A 15,174-nucleotide genomic window follows, 5' to 3' on the forward strand; every position below is an offset into this window, starting at 1 on the left:
AGCAGTTCGAAAGCAAGAAATTGCAAGTAGATAAATAGGTACCGCTTCGGCGGGAAAAGTAATGGCGTTCCGTGCACCTCGGTGTTCAGGCACGCCAGCCACACGGCCACGGAAGCGTCTTCGGACAGCGCTGGCTCTTCGGCTTAAATATGGGGATGAGCACCACCCCCTAGAGTCGGACACAACTGGCTGGGGACACCTTTACCTTTACCTTTTATATCAAAGGGGGTCAGTTTGTCTCTGCTGCACTTCAAGTGTTTAAGGTTAAGTCGCATATGCAATTGACATATGGCATTGCAATCTGGATCAAAGTTGTTAATTTTTCAATAGGATCTGTGCAGGTAGCTTTCATCTGCTCCATCCTTGGTCTTCCAAAATGTGTAGCAACCCCCGCTCTCTTGTTGGAAACTGGCCTACAAACAATCACCTCAAAAGCTCGGATTAGCACATTATATTTTTGGATCTGTTTGTACGGCCCTGGATCCTTAGGTTATTTATATAAGATACGCAATGACCCTTAGTTCTCTTGAGTGGATGAAATTGCTCTGGAATAAGATCAATTCTCTGGGCTTATGCCCAGAGTCTGTACTAATGATGGAAGCTAAGCAGGCCAGAGCTCTTCTGTCTCAAAGGGTTAGGGATTATGATCTACAAGCTTTAAGTTCTGCAGCAGATAGAACTTGCTCTCCTCTGTTTTTGGGTGCAAATCTGAGTTATGGGCTGGTAGAAGCAACATATCTCTCAATCCTTAACATTCCCAAACATCAGTGCGCACTTACTTTAGCAAGATTTAATGTCTTACCCTCTGCTTTGTTACAAGGGAGGTTTCAGAAAACTAGCCTTTCAGATCGTATATGCCCATATGGAAAGAATGAAACTGAATCAGTTATTCATGTTTTACTTTGCTGCTCCTTTTATATAGAGATTAGAGAGAAATTACTGTCTGATACTAGATCAGATATAAATGTACTTCTCTATTGTTTTAGGACAACAGAGGATAGGGATACAATCGAGGCTTTTGCTGAATTCTTCTTGAATGCTATGAGAATAAGATCTCTTCAGAACTGATTTTACTGTATATTTCCCAAATGTATTTATAGATTCTTTGTATTTTTGTATGTTCAAAGTCTGGTCAGTGACCGTAATAAAGGTGATGATGATGATGCAATGATCAGTCAGGGCCCATGGCAAGCGACACTAGCGAGAAAAGGAGTCCAGGGTGGGTGGGAGCTTTTAAAAAAGGGAATTCTCAAGGCACAATCACAAACCATTCCCACAAGAAAACAAGGCGGAAGACAACAGAAGAAGCCATTGTGGCTTCACAAAAAGCTTAGGGATGACCTGAAAACAAAAAAGGACACATACAGGAAGTGGAAGGAAGGAAGGACAAGCGACAAAGGAAGAGTACAGGCAGGTAGTACGGGCAGGTAGCAGGGGTGGCGTCAGGAAAGCTAATGCTGAGAACAAGGTGAGGTTAGCAAGGGATGCTAAAAGCAACAAAAAGGCTTTCTTCAACTACGTGAATAGTAAAAGTCAGAGGAAAGAAATGCTGGTTCAGCTATTCAGTGAGGATGGCAAAACGATAACAGATGACCAAGAAAAGGCAGAGGTGCTCAATTCCTACTTCGGCTCAGCCTTTTCCTGAAAGAGGGTCTATGACCCCCCTGGCAAATGCTTGATCTTGAACTAGAGGAATCAAGAAGCCAGAGGCATGGAATGTTTGGGAAAAAAAATAATTTACAACGACAAACAAACACTTCAGATGTAAAACAAATTGTTGACAGAGGATAGTACATTTGATGTGTTTTCCCTTTTACTTTGTAGAGAAAAATATAGATAGAATCCATTGGCTGCTTGGAGATTTTCATTATGTTCTTCAAAATAGCGAATTATATGTAGTCTCTTTTCCATAATCTGAGGAAAGGCTTTGACGGATACTGCCGCGTATGTCCTGGATTTGTATATACAATAAAACCATACCATATTTTATAAAAATCAGATATTTTGGTTTTGCCTTTAGGTGATTTCACTTGGTAAGTCAATTTTTCTACCGTGGCTGTTTGCCGCAGCTCCATGTACCAAGTTTTCAGTGTTCTGCAGTTTTCCAGCTTTTACTTATTTATTTATGTATTACATTTCTATACCACCCCAATAGGCGAAGTTCTCTGGGCAATTCACAACAGCTTTTGGCTGTCACACTGCGAGCTGCCACCAACCTGAACACAATTCCTTAGATGTTGCTTTTGCATACTGTTCTTCCCATGCTGTTAACAGAGCCAATGTTGACGTGAGAGATATGGATTGATGCATAATATTTGCCATTTCTGAGATCCTGTTTCAGACCCGTAACGCAACAAGACACGACCACTACATATGAATATATATATCCAACATTTTGTATTGTTTGTTTTGCTATTGCCAGATGCACTGCCGTTATTGGCATAACAACTTTAATGAATTCTCCCTAAGAATTAATACAGTTTTCTTTGAGTCATCCACAGTTTATCCCATACATTTTGTTCTATTGCTATTACAATATCATCTTCCCATATTGTTTTTAATCCATCTCACATATTTGTGTCTGTTGAGACAAGAATTTTGAAAGAACAATATAAATCATTTATTAAGAATTAAAATATAGAAAAAGTGAAGCAGTTTAAGTGACAACCAACATTTAACCGGTTTACAAAAGCCCAACAATAGACGTCAGTGATCTTAGCAAGTATATGTGAAATGACAGCTACCAGAGAAATAAAACCTGTTTTGTATAATTTCCTGGTGTGTATATAGATCCAAATATGAAAGGGCAGGAGGGAAGTAAAGAAGATGGACACCCTTAGGATTTAATTAGAGGATTTTGCGGTGGGAGTGTTGCAAATGAGTGGGTTCTAGAGCGGTATGAGTAGTGGAGTTAAGAGTGGGTTTGTGGTGCAAAAATGTCAAAAATTGAGGCAAAATGGGGAGAGAGTAGAGAGCAAAAGGAAAGTTGTTGGTGAGTATAGGACAGAAGCAAATGTGGGGCAGGAATGTCCTGGCAACCAGATTTACTGAGTTGCAACTGCACTCAAGCTTTGAGGACAGCCTTCATTCTTGGACTACCCAGACAAGGGATTCTTCCTTCCAAAACAGCTCTCAAATAAACCCCAAAAGGTGGTGGGGGGAATATTGTTGCTGCAGCTCTTTTCAATTACTAAAAGACAGCAAAAACAATGACTGTTCAAAGATACCCTGTACGTTGGTGTTTGAGAATGCAGGCATTCTCCAAAAGGCGAGGATTAGGTAGGTAGCCAAATCTCCCTGGAGCTGACAAAACATGGACAAAATACTGAGGAGAAACAGTCCATTGTTGGAGAAGTGATGAGGGTTAGTAAAAGGAATGTACCTGTCCTTCAGTATGTGATGTTTGAGTATGAAGCATTGGGGTGAGCAAGCCTTCAGGAATGGAAAGAGAAGAGAGTAGGGACTGCAAGGTTTTCTGGCAGCATGCATTGACATTTCTCTGAAGAAAAGATTCCTAATGTTCACTGGCTTCCAGCTTTACCTTTTATCCCTAGTTATCTTTTTAATAGTTAAAATAAAGACAGTGGGAATGTTTCCAGTCCCAGTGTCCAGTTGAATCTTACCTTTAAAATGGGTGTAAAAGGCAAAACCAAAGCTGAAGTAATCAGAAGTAAAACTGCCAATATCCCACAGCCCTTGTACAAATCTATGGTGTGACCACACTTGGAATACTGTGTTCTGGTCACTGCATCTAAAGCATATTGGAGAGTTGAAAGAAGGGCAGAAAAGGGCAACTAAAATGGTCAAGGGGCTGGAGCAACCCCCCTATGAGGAAAGGTTACCATGTCTGGGAGTCTTTAGCTTAGAAAAGAGGCGAGTAAGGGGAGACATGATAGAGAGATACAAAATGATCCATGGTGTGGAGAAAGTGGATAGGGAGACATTTTTCTCCCTCTCTCAAAATACTAGAACCTGGGGTCATCCTATGAAGCTGATTGGTGGGAGATTCAGAACAGGTAAAAGGCGGTACTTCTTCACAAGCACATAGTTAAGCTATGGAATTCACTACCACAAGATGTAACAACGGCCACCAATTTGGATGGCTTTAAAGGAACTGGGCAAATTCGTAGGGGATAAAGCTATCAGTGGCTACTAGTCCTGATGCCTGTATGCTAACTCCAGTATCAGAGGCAGTATGCCCGTGAGCAGGAGGGCACTATTGCACTCATGACCTATTTGTGGGCTTTCCAGAGGTCATTGATTGGCCACGGTGTGAACAGAATGCTGAACTAGATGGACCCTTGCTCTGATCCAGCATGAATCTTTGTATGTTCTTATGAAGTGGACTCTGTGGCTTTCTAACTAGCTTTCAATGGGAGGGGGCAAAAAGAAAGTCTGGTTGAATATATTCCTTGCTGAACACCTCTTTGCCAGGAACCTGGGGCATGTTGAAACTTTTTAAGAAGTGATGTCAAGGAAGGAAGAGCAGGACATAGTAGATTAAGCCAAGGAGATGACCAACAAAAGATTCAGCTATGGATGATGTAAACAGGATCACAGGTACAGACCTCAAAAGGATGTGGCAGTTTTCGAGCATATGGAATGGAGAGCCATCTCCTTTTGAGTGGAGCCCTATCATTCCAGTCCATTCCAAGCATTTGGGAACAGTGGAGCTTCTTAGTTTAGAGAAAAGACAACTTGGCATTTGGGGAAAAGAGGTTTATGAAGTTTTTAATGGGATAGAGAGTGAATAGAGATTTTCTCACCCTCTTCTAATAATCTGGTAACTAATTAAGTTCCACATTGCTAGCATTTGTGGGTCTGGGCCTGTGCTGTTGAGAGAGGCCAGGGTTTTTTTAGTCAAGGAAATGGAAACTCCCCTTTTGGAAGCTGTGGGATCTGTTGGTTTTCTTCCCCTGCTTCCCATCAGGGAAGTGCAGGCAGAGCTGCTGCAACCAGGAACTGCCGGCAGAGAGTGCAGAAGCGGTGTGTGTCCTTTCTGGAGAGGGAGGCAGGCTTTGCGGAAGCTGCTGCTGGTGCTCCAGAGCCCATCACCCTGGGTCCTGGTTTGCCCTCAGTCAGTTCCCAGTGCTTGACCCTTCCTTCCTCCTTTCCTTCCTGGGCTGCAGGACAAAGAGATCCGGGCTGTCTTCCTCCGCTTATTTGCGCAGTTGCTCCAGGGCTATCGCTGGTGCCTGCACATCATCCGCATCCACCCAGAGCCAGTCATTCGCTTCCACAAGGTAAGGCTGCTCAGCCCAGGCGCTTGAGCTCAGCTGGCAGAGCAAGGGAAGTGCAGGCTGCGGCAGCGTGGCTGACTCCTGCCCTCGGGGCTGTTCACAGGAGCAGGGTTGCTGGGCCTCTTCACTGTCTTGGACCTTGTCTTTTTTGGAACTGGGTAGGTTTTATTTATTTAAAAGATGTACATCCCACTTTCCCAGTGAGAGCTTGTTGTTCAAAGCAGCTTGCAATAGTTAAGATATCACAATCATATCCTAAAACAATAATATAAAAACCCCCACACATATAAAAATATTATGAAAATAAAGACAGGCTCAGGAAAAAAGAAATCGGGCACAGGGATCACCATGTCGGACTTCATATCTTTGGTCAGACAGAAGTGTGCCAGAACAGGGCGGCTTTCACGAATGGGCAGAAAGCATCAGGAATGGGGAGCCAGTGAGCCTGGTGGGTGTGCCATTCCAGCACCTGGGCTCTTTCTCCTGTGCCTCCCTCTGCTATTGGTGGGACATGAGGAAGGGGCTCTCCCCCAGATCTTGGGGAGTGGAGCTGCTGATTCAGTGGGTGGCGGTCCCTTGGTTGTGCTGCTCAGGTTCTTCCCCATCTCTGGGGGTTCTTGACCACTTGACATGCTCTGCAGAGACTGCTGCAGCTGCTCTTTCAGGAGTATGGCCAATGCAGCGGGGTGGGTGGAGGGGTTGCGGCATGTGCTGCTGAAGTGGCCCAGCACCGTGTCTCTGACTGCAGCCTGGTGTGGGGTGTGGGCACGATTCAAGGTATGTTGGCCCTTTCCTCTGGAGTCTTGGCTCAGGCGGCCCCTGACTGTGAAAGCCCTGCTTGCGGCCTATCCCAAAGGTGTAGCCCAGCTGGCACACATGCTTCAGGAAGGTGTCAGCGCTGGGTCTGTACCCTTGAGCGGGTGGCCTGCCTTGCTGACCATGGCCTCTCTTCTGTCTTGATCTAGGCAGCCTTCCTTGGGCAGAGGGGACTGGTGGAAGATGACTTCCTTCCGAAGGTGTTGGAGGGCATGGCGTTCGCCGGCTTTGTGACAGAGAGGGGCCCCCCGTATCGGGATACTGACCTATTCGATGAGGTGAGAGGCTCTTGGAGAGGACCTGCTTAGTCCTGGCACCCTGTGCCTCAGGGCAGAGGTTGGGGCTGCCCTTTCACCCCATTCTGCTTCCTTCCTTGTAGCTGGTGGCCAATGAAGCAAGGCGGATGCAAGCAGATGAAGGCAGCAAGGCCAGGGTTCTGCGCCACATCAAGGAACTAGCAGAGCAGCTGTACAAAAATGTATGTATGTGCTGGGAATGGCCACCTGAGCACCTCTTGCTTCCCCTGGGGCAGAGGATGGGCAGAATGTCAGCTTATGATGGCGACTTCCTGCCCTGGATGTGGCGAGCGGCCCACTCCTCTTCCACTTCCTCCTCTTGATCAGTTGGATGAGGGCAAAGATGGGATGATTCTCAGCTTTGCAGACAACACCCTTGGAGGAATAGCTAACATCACAGAAGGCAGAATTGAGATTCAAAACTATCTTGGCAGGCTGGAACAAACAAGGAAGATGAAATTAAACAGGGGCAAATGTGGGATCCTGCATTTAGGTACAAAAAAAACAAAGGCAAGATGAGTATAGGACAGGGGAGGACCTGCCTTAGCAGCCGTGCAGGTGAAAAGGACCAAGGGGTCTTAATAGGTCACAAGCTGAATGAGCCAGCATTGCAATGCAGCTGCTAAAAAAGCTGATGCAAATCTTAGGCTGATTCTGAGGAGGAACAATTCAGTTCTGATTCTGAGGAGGAACAATCGTCCGTGGGAGAGGAGCGCGCTCATCCCTCCCAGGCCCTGCAGCTGGCAGAGGTTCCTCCTCCCGGCATTCCAGACATAGATAGCAGTCCTGGGAGTGAAAGAGCATGGGAGGAGGACTGGCTGGATGCTCGACGCAGACGCAGAGAGTGACGAGCTATGGAGGGTGCGGAAAGGAGGCGTAGTGCCTGTTTGGCGCTCAAGCAACAGTCGCGTCCAGAGGACCCAAGGGAAAAGGGGAGGGACTCTCCCTAGCCCACAAGTTCAGGGTCTGCAAGTGATTCTTGTCATTTAAACCATCCAAAAACTGAGCCTCCAGCGTGGCATCATTTCCACTGTAAATCCTGCATCAGCAAGCAAAAAGTTGTCGTATAGCTGGAAACTGAGTCCTTGCCCTGCCTTAGGCGGTGCATCTCCCGAGAAGCCATATGCATACGCAGGGGGTCACCGAAAAAACGGGCCATCGCTGACATGAAACCTTGATAGTCCCCGAGCAGGGTGTCGTTAGCAAGAAGGAGTCCCGAAGCCCATTTAGCTGCCACGCCGGAAAGTAGGTTAATGATGAAACCCACACGAACCTGTTCCGTCAGGAAATCCTCAGGTCAAAGGCGTATGTACAGCTCCGATTGGGCCCTGAAAATCTGAAAAAAGTCCCTACTCCCCAGAAAACTTATCTGACAAGGCCACCGGGCACTTGCGGCGGGGGGGAATCGGAGGTGGCAGGGGTTGAACCGCAGCTTGTAGATTCTGCACGGCAGCCGTCAGTTGAGCCATTTGATCACGGAGAATCTGGTTCTCTTGCGCCAGAGCCTGCACCGTCAGGTCTCCGGCACCCTCCATTTGGCAGTAGGAGGAGAGAGAGAGAAAGAGGACCGGGGACCAAGCTGTCAGGAGGCCCTATCCAGCCTCTTTCAGTCTGCTCCAGTAGCAAACTCCAGACAGACACAAAGGATTCTTTTCAAGGCTTTATTCCTTTTACAACTTCATAACTCTATTACCAGCAACTAAGCTATGAACAGTAGAGTAATCTATGCCCCGGGTTGGAAACAGTTGGTCCCCGTTTGAACGAGAATCACTTGCAGACCCTGAACTTATGGGCTAGGGAGAGTCCCTCCCCTTTTCCCTTGGGTCCTCTGGACGCAATCGTTGCTTGCGTGCCAAACGGGCGCTACACCTCCTTTCTGCGCCCTCCATAGCTCGTCGCTTTCTGCGTCGAGCATCCAGCCAGTCCTCCTCCCATGCTCTTTCACTCCCAGGACTGCTATCTATGTCTGGAATGCCGGGAGGAGGAACCTCTGCCAGCTGCAGGGCCTGGGAGGGATGAGCGCGCTCCTCTCCCACGGACGATTGTTCCTCCTCAGAATCAGAACTGCTCTGAGGTTCTATGGGCTCAGTGTCCACCCTGACAATACCGTGGTCAACGGTATCAAAAGCCGCTGAGGGGTCGAGGAGAACAAGGAAGGAGCATTCACCCCTATCCAGAGCCCTCCTCATATCATCCACCAAGGCGACCAAGGCCGTTTCTGTCCCATGCCCAGGCCTGAAGCCCGACTGAAATGGATCTAGATAATCGGCTTCTTCCAAGTGTGCCTGCATCTGCATTGCCACCACCTGCTCAATCACCTTGCCCCCAAATGGCAGATTGGAGACTGGGCGAAAGTTGTTCAGAACTTGGGGATCCAAGGAGGGCTTCTTTAAGAGCGGTCTTATCACTGCCCCTTGAGGGCTGATGGCATCACTCCCTCCTCAAGGGAGGCGTTCACCATCACCTTGATCCCCTCACCCAGCCTCTCTCTGCGGTGCATCCTGCATTGCAGATCTTGTGGGGTAAGGGTGGGCTAGATAACCTCCAGGGTTCTTCCAGCTCTATGACTCTGTCCTTGGCTTTCTGTCCAGGAGAACCCATACCCTGCTGTGACAATGCACAAAGTGCAGAAGCCCACAGAAGGCTGCCACCTGCGCCTGCACCAGAGGCCTTTCCCCCATTTGGACGAGGGGACCATCCAGTGGATTGTTGACCAGGCCACAGCCAAACTGCAGACAGCCCCCCCCGTTGTAAAGGTGGAGAAGAAGTGCATGGTGCCATCGGGACCTCCCCTGGGTATGCCATGTGTATGTCGCTGCTGCTGCTGTGGGCGGCGTTGCCTTGAGCTTGTCTTGGTCTCCAGCTGGTTTTGTCGGTTCTGTTGGGTGGCAGAACTCCTGGAGGAAATGGGTCCCTTGAGAGAGCAGTGAGCAGGAGTGCCAAAGAATGCCTTCCCTGCTTCTGGGCACTCTTGAGTTGGATTCAGGGATGCTGCTGTCTGCCTTGCTAGCCCTGGAAGACCTTGAGGCAAGGACTCCTGGCTCAGGAAGGGCTTCGTTGGCCCAAGCCTGGGGGGTTAGGGTGGTTTGCATGCTCTGGGCCCCCTCCTGGGGGTCTGGTCTCCTCTTTGGCATGGGGGCTTGCAGAATCCCAGAGGCTAATTAAGCAGGCATGCACGGAAGATGCTGTTCCCCCTTCTCAACTTACCCTGCGGAGCAGGCCTTTTTACACCGTGGTGCTGGCTGTTGCCCTGCTGATGTCTCTGGCCTATCATGTCCCTTTGGTGATCCCATCTAGGCTGGCAGGAGGCATGGAGCAGTCGTGTTCCATTCTCTTCCTGCCCCGTAGTGGGTGTCCAGTGTGAACCAGTGAAGGTTCCCACACAGGGGGAAGGGCTGAGGGGTGTCAGCCTTCCGTGGATAGTGACAGGCATTCCTGCCCCGCTTCAGGGTTCCTCACGGAGCGCAATGGTATTGTGCTGGCCAACAGTGCCCGCCGACTGGAGGTGGTCAGGAACTGCATCTCCTATGTCTTTGAGAGCAAGATGCTGGAGGCCAAAAAGGTGAGACCCCAGGAACTTTTCAGCCATCTTGCCGGGGGGGCGGGTGTCACTCATAGTTTTTGTGTTCAAAAGTATGCTAAGCTGTGTGCTTCCTTGCCTTTGAGCCTGGAGATTCCACATTCCTGGCCGCGGAGAGCCTTCCTGGGATGTTTCCAGCTCTCTTCTGAAGTCATCCGTGCAAGTGCTCCTCGCCCAGGACCTAGCAACCATGGATCCACCGTGTTGTTGCATTTTAAAGAATTCCAAAGGCTTCATTTTTAAAAGCTGTATTATACGTTTAAGTTGTATTTAGATAGAAGTCTTTAAAGAACATTGATAATGTAAAACACACACAGATACTAGCAGCCATCATCAACTCTTTTTCTATTATTCAAAAAACATATGGTTATTTAGCCACACAAAACTTGAAGTGTAATTTAAGAAAGTGCCACTTGTTTGTCTGTCATTTATCTGTTAAAACCATGTGTTCTTCTTTGTGGTTTCTATGCATCACACATATGGGCTCTGCACCTGCGCGGAGCCTCAATTCGGGAAACTTCCACAGCTGAGGAATTTCAGCGGGAACCCGTCCCCCACCACCCTAGTACGCATGTTGTTCCCACAGTTCTCTTTCAACCGTCATTGCGTCCTCCTCGTTAGGGAGTCTTCTCCTCTTTCAGTTGGCTGAAAGTCTGGGTGTTTTTGCGTTTTGCTGAGGTTTTATTCGATCTTTTTTCTTATTCTAAAGTTTTTCTTCACTTTCTAATGTTATATTTTTTGTTTTGTTTATTTTCACAACTATCTTGACCGCCCGCAGGGACGTATGGCCCTCTGGGCGCCCTTTCAGAAGTGCAACAGCTGCAGGGCAAAGTTTCTGCCCTCAGATGGCCATTCTCTCTGCCTCTTCTGCTTAGGAGAAGGGCACATTGTGGAGATTTTTTCCCAATGTAATGCCTTTTCAGAACAGGTGAGAAAAAAACCTTCATATTGGCTGAAAGCCATTCTTTGGAAAAGGGCTTTGGAGCCCATTGAGGAGCCTAAGAAAATGGCAGACGCGCTCTCACAAATGCAGCCTACCACACACAAGCCTGTTCCAGTGTTGGGGCCACCATCCCCTAAACGTTGTACGCTGCCCGTTTACACAAGACCCCCCCACCCTAGGCTGATCGTCGACATTTACGCTGGCAAAGAAATTCACCAAAATGCAAACGTTTCCAAACAAGCTAATCTCTCCTAATGACCCAAAGAAGACAAAGAAAAAAGTCTCCAAAAAAAGCTTATGACTCTGCTTGGGACCAAACATTGAGTGGCTCTGCTCCTCTTTTGCCTCGCACTTATCCAGTCCGAAAGTCGCCATACTCTTCTGTACTGAAGGTTTCTTGAGATCAGCAGCAGCCTTCGAAACCAGTCCTGTCTTCTTCCCCTCTGCCATGGCCAGCAGATGCTGTAATTTCGTCCATATCGAGGACGGTGCCTGCTTCTCCACCATTGATGGCTTCACCCATTCCAGTGATGAATCCTGTCCCTGATACCGGGATTTTGCCAATATCATCCACCTGTAAGGGGGAGATTAGAGAACTTTCTCCACCGGTTTCCCAATCTAGACTACATCATCCTTATGAAACCGAGGCTGAGTGGAGATAGATGCCATTGTTCCCCAGAGTCTGTTTACTCCCTTGCATCGTCCTTCCATGAGGGGTTCCGCTTGTTCTTCCTACAACCACAGTTGTTGCAGGGATCAGTCACGGTCTCCTTTTTCTGAATGGGGCAGACATCCAATATGAGACAGATATAGCAGAACCTTGGAGTGGGCTGATTATCGGGACGAACCTTTCAGCTCTTTTCACCAATGCCGTCTCGATCGTTTCTACTGGGAGGAGAGCTGGTATCGACAATAGCTGTCAGCTACTGTATCGAAGCTGCCGAAAATCCTGGTATCAGGGACAGGATTCATCACTGGAATGGGTGAAGCCATCAATGGTGGAGAAGCAGGCACCATCCTCAATATGGATGTTCCTCCTGCTCCGATTCCACCTGTTCAGCCTTCTACATCTGCTCAGCCTCCATCTTAGTGGTCTGGTATTGAACATACACAGACAACTCCACAGGAAGAATTGCAAACTTTGTTGCAGCCGCCAACAATGCAGGCGCACCCTGGCACCAGTAAGATAACAGATCGGTACCAGAGATGTACAGCATTCTCTCAACAGGGATGTAGAACAAGCTCTGGCAGGAGAGTCATTGATGTCTGCAGGGGGCAATTACCAATCTGATGCTACCTCACAATTGTTGGTTCCACTTTCTACTTCGTCACCTGATATGTTGGTGGGCTCCAACGAGGCTATATCTCCATTGGAGGATTTGGGTCAGTTCTCCAATCACATCCTGAGAATGGCTCAGGCTTTAGGCCTTGATACTCAACAGGTCACCTCCACGTTCCAAAATCCTGTTTGTCACGCAATGAATGTGGAATCTTTCAAATTCGTTGCAATTCCTCTACTTCCAGATTTAGAGGAAACCATGAAACAATCTTGGAAAGCCCCTTGTACAGTGCCACCAATATCTAAGAGTTTAGAGGGCATGTACCGTCTTCAGGAGACCAATGATGAGTACCTGTTCAAACATCCAGCACCCAACTCCATGGTTGTCAAAGCGGCACAGGGAAAGAGACTTATGAGACATAAGGCGTATTCTTCCCTGACAGATAAGGAAGGTAAATGCTTAGATTTAATTGGGAGGAGAATATATTCCTCTGCATCAATGGGCCTGAAGATCGCCAACTATCAACCAGTGATGTCAAGTTACCAATTACTACTTTGGGACAAAGTTGGGCAACTTCTTGACCTTCTCCCTGATAACAAGAAGGAGCTGGGCCACCTTTTTCAATCTGAAGCTCTCAAACTCTCCAGGCAGCAAATTAATACATTGCATCATCAAGTGGATTGTAATTCAGAGGTTCTTGTGAGTTTGGTTGCCCTGTGTTGCCATGCTTGGTTGGGGTCAGCTGGCCTCCCACAATAAACTAGAGCCCAAATTGAGGACCTGCCATTTGATGGGCAAGATCTGTTTAAACCTAAGACTGATGATGCCTTAGACTCTGTACAGAAAGCCAATACCACTGCACACCAAGTGGGCTTCTTACCGCAGCAGCCATCCAGGCAATGCTGTTGGTTTCAATCTTCTACCTCTAGATAGTGGCCGTACCAGCCCCCTCCAACTCAACAGCACCGGCAACAATAATCTCAAGCAGGTCGGTCTGGAAAGCCTTTCCCATTGTCAAAATTCCGCAATTACTGCAGCAAACCAGACAATAGGAACAAGTGGCTCCTTTGACTTACCTCCTGCTGTCCATCCCCATTTTTTTGAACCAAACACCCTTTTTGGGACGTGCTTCTCCACATACCAGCCAGCTTGGCACAATGTCACATCAGACTCCTGGTTTCTTGCCACAGTCCAGAGGAGGCTATCAGATTGAGTTCAAAACCTTTCTTCCTCTGGTTACCGTATGGATGACTGTTCCAGCTCTAATTCTCCAGGCTAAAGTTCAGAAATTCCTCAACAAAGGAGCAATCCAACATATTCAGCACACACATCTGCAGGACAGTTTTTACTCAAGGTATTTCATGGTACGAAAGAAGGACAGAGGGCTTTGGCCGATCATGGACCTTTGACAACTGAACTGGTTCATTTCACCCAGGAAGTTCCATATGTTGTCCCTGGCATCCATCCTCCCTCTCCTCTCCCAGGGAGATTGATTCGCCTCTATCACCCTCAAGGACACCTATTTTCATATTGCCATAGAAGAGTCCCATCAATGCTACCAGTTCTTTGCCACTGGTACCAACGCCTTCCAGTTCCAGGTGCTACCTTTCGGTCTCTCCACCACTCCAAGGGTGTTCACCAAGTGTATGGCTGTGGTTTATTACCATCTGCGACTGCAGAGCATGGAAATCTATCCGTACATTGAGGACTGGCTACTGGTGGTGTCAACAAGGATTCAACTCTTTCGGTCGATAGGGGTGACGTGCAATCTCCTGCAAGAGCTGGGAATGTATATCAATGACAACAAGTCTCATCTTATCCCAACGCAGAGCATAATGTCTAGGGGGGCACTACTGGATTCTCAAGTTGGCTGGGCTTTCCTACCCAACACCAGGGTGGAAGTATTGTTATCATTGGCAATAGACTTGCTTACGAGCAACTCCATAAAAGCATACAAGATCCAACACCTACTGGGTTTCATGGCGGCAACAATGGTGGTTGTGCAGCCTTCTGAGATGTCTTCAGAACGGATTTATCCACCATTTCAACACAGACCTTGATGCCCGGTGAGTCAGGCTTCTGTTGCCCTCTGAAATGAAGGACTCTCTTTGATGGTGATCAGTACTGAGCACTCTCATCTGTGGCATGCCATTCCTTCAGTCCTGCCCATCCATAGTGGTGACAATGGACACATTGCTCTTGGGATGGGGAGCCCACTGTCAGGGCCTTACGGTGCATGGCCGATGGTCGACCAGTGAAGCAGTTCCAACATATCAATGTCCTGGAACATTGGCAGTGGAAAAAGCACTTCATGCATTCGAACTGGACCTAGCGGGCAAACTGGTCCAGGTAACGTCAGACAACACCACTGTTGTCGCATACCTGAATAAGCAGTGAGGTACCAAATTGCTTCCACTACTTGGCCTTATGCTCCATATTTTCGATTGGTGCATACCCCGTCAAACTGGATTTGTAGTGATCCATGTCACTGGTGTTGACAATGTGCTGGCAAACCAGCTCAGTTGGACAATGCTGACCTCCCACAAATGGGAATTGAGCAGGGTTGTTCTCAACAACCTCTTCCAGTGCTAGGGAAGACTGGGGATGGATCTTCTTGATCATCCCAGAATGCAGGACACCGAATAATGGGCTCAAGTTACAGGAAACCAGGTTCCGGCTGAGCATCAGGAAAAAATTCCTGACTGTTAGAGCAATACAACAATGGAACCCATTACCTAAGGAGGTGGTGGGCTCTCCCACACTGGAAGCATTCAAGATGAATCTGGTGATCAGAGTCTACTACCAGCCACCCAATCAAGGAGAAGACGAGGATGAAACTTTGAAAAGCAAACTGCCAATGTTTCAAGGAAGCATGATGTAGTAGTAATGGGGGACTTCAGTTTCCCCGATATTTGTTGGGAGACAAATTCTGCAAAACATGGCCCCTCCAGGAAATTCCTGAGTTGTGTGGCGGATAACTTCCTCCTACAGAAAGTAGAGCCAGCATGGCGTAGTGGCG

General features: G+C 47.9%; 1 protein-coding gene across 17 annotated transcripts in view; it reads left to right on the top strand.

The window, feature by feature from the left end:
• Nucleotides 1-15,174, top strand: part of SBF1 (SET binding factor 1) — a 115,397-nt gene that overhangs the window by 70,407 nt on the left and 29,816 nt on the right. For all 17 annotated transcript variants that reach the window (XM_084808740.1, XM_084808741.1, XM_084808744.1 and 14 more), the window contains 5 exons: nt 5,130-5,243; nt 6,206-6,334; nt 6,436-6,534; nt 8,944-9,148; nt 9,802-9,914. In XM_084808740.1, the coding sequence (XP_084664866.1) occupies nt 5,130-5,243; nt 6,206-6,334; nt 6,436-6,534; nt 8,944-9,148; nt 9,802-9,914 (660 nt within the window). The remainder of the gene's footprint in view (nt 1-5,129; nt 5,244-6,205; nt 6,335-6,435; nt 6,535-8,943; nt 9,149-9,801; nt 9,915-15,174) is intronic.

This window comes from Heloderma suspectum, chromosome 7 (genome assembly GCF_057233095.1).
Source record: "Heloderma suspectum isolate Gila_16-S chromosome 7, 16-S_ref, whole genome shotgun sequence".
Taxonomy (NCBI): domain Eukaryota; kingdom Metazoa; phylum Chordata; class Lepidosauria; order Squamata; family Helodermatidae; genus Heloderma; species Heloderma suspectum.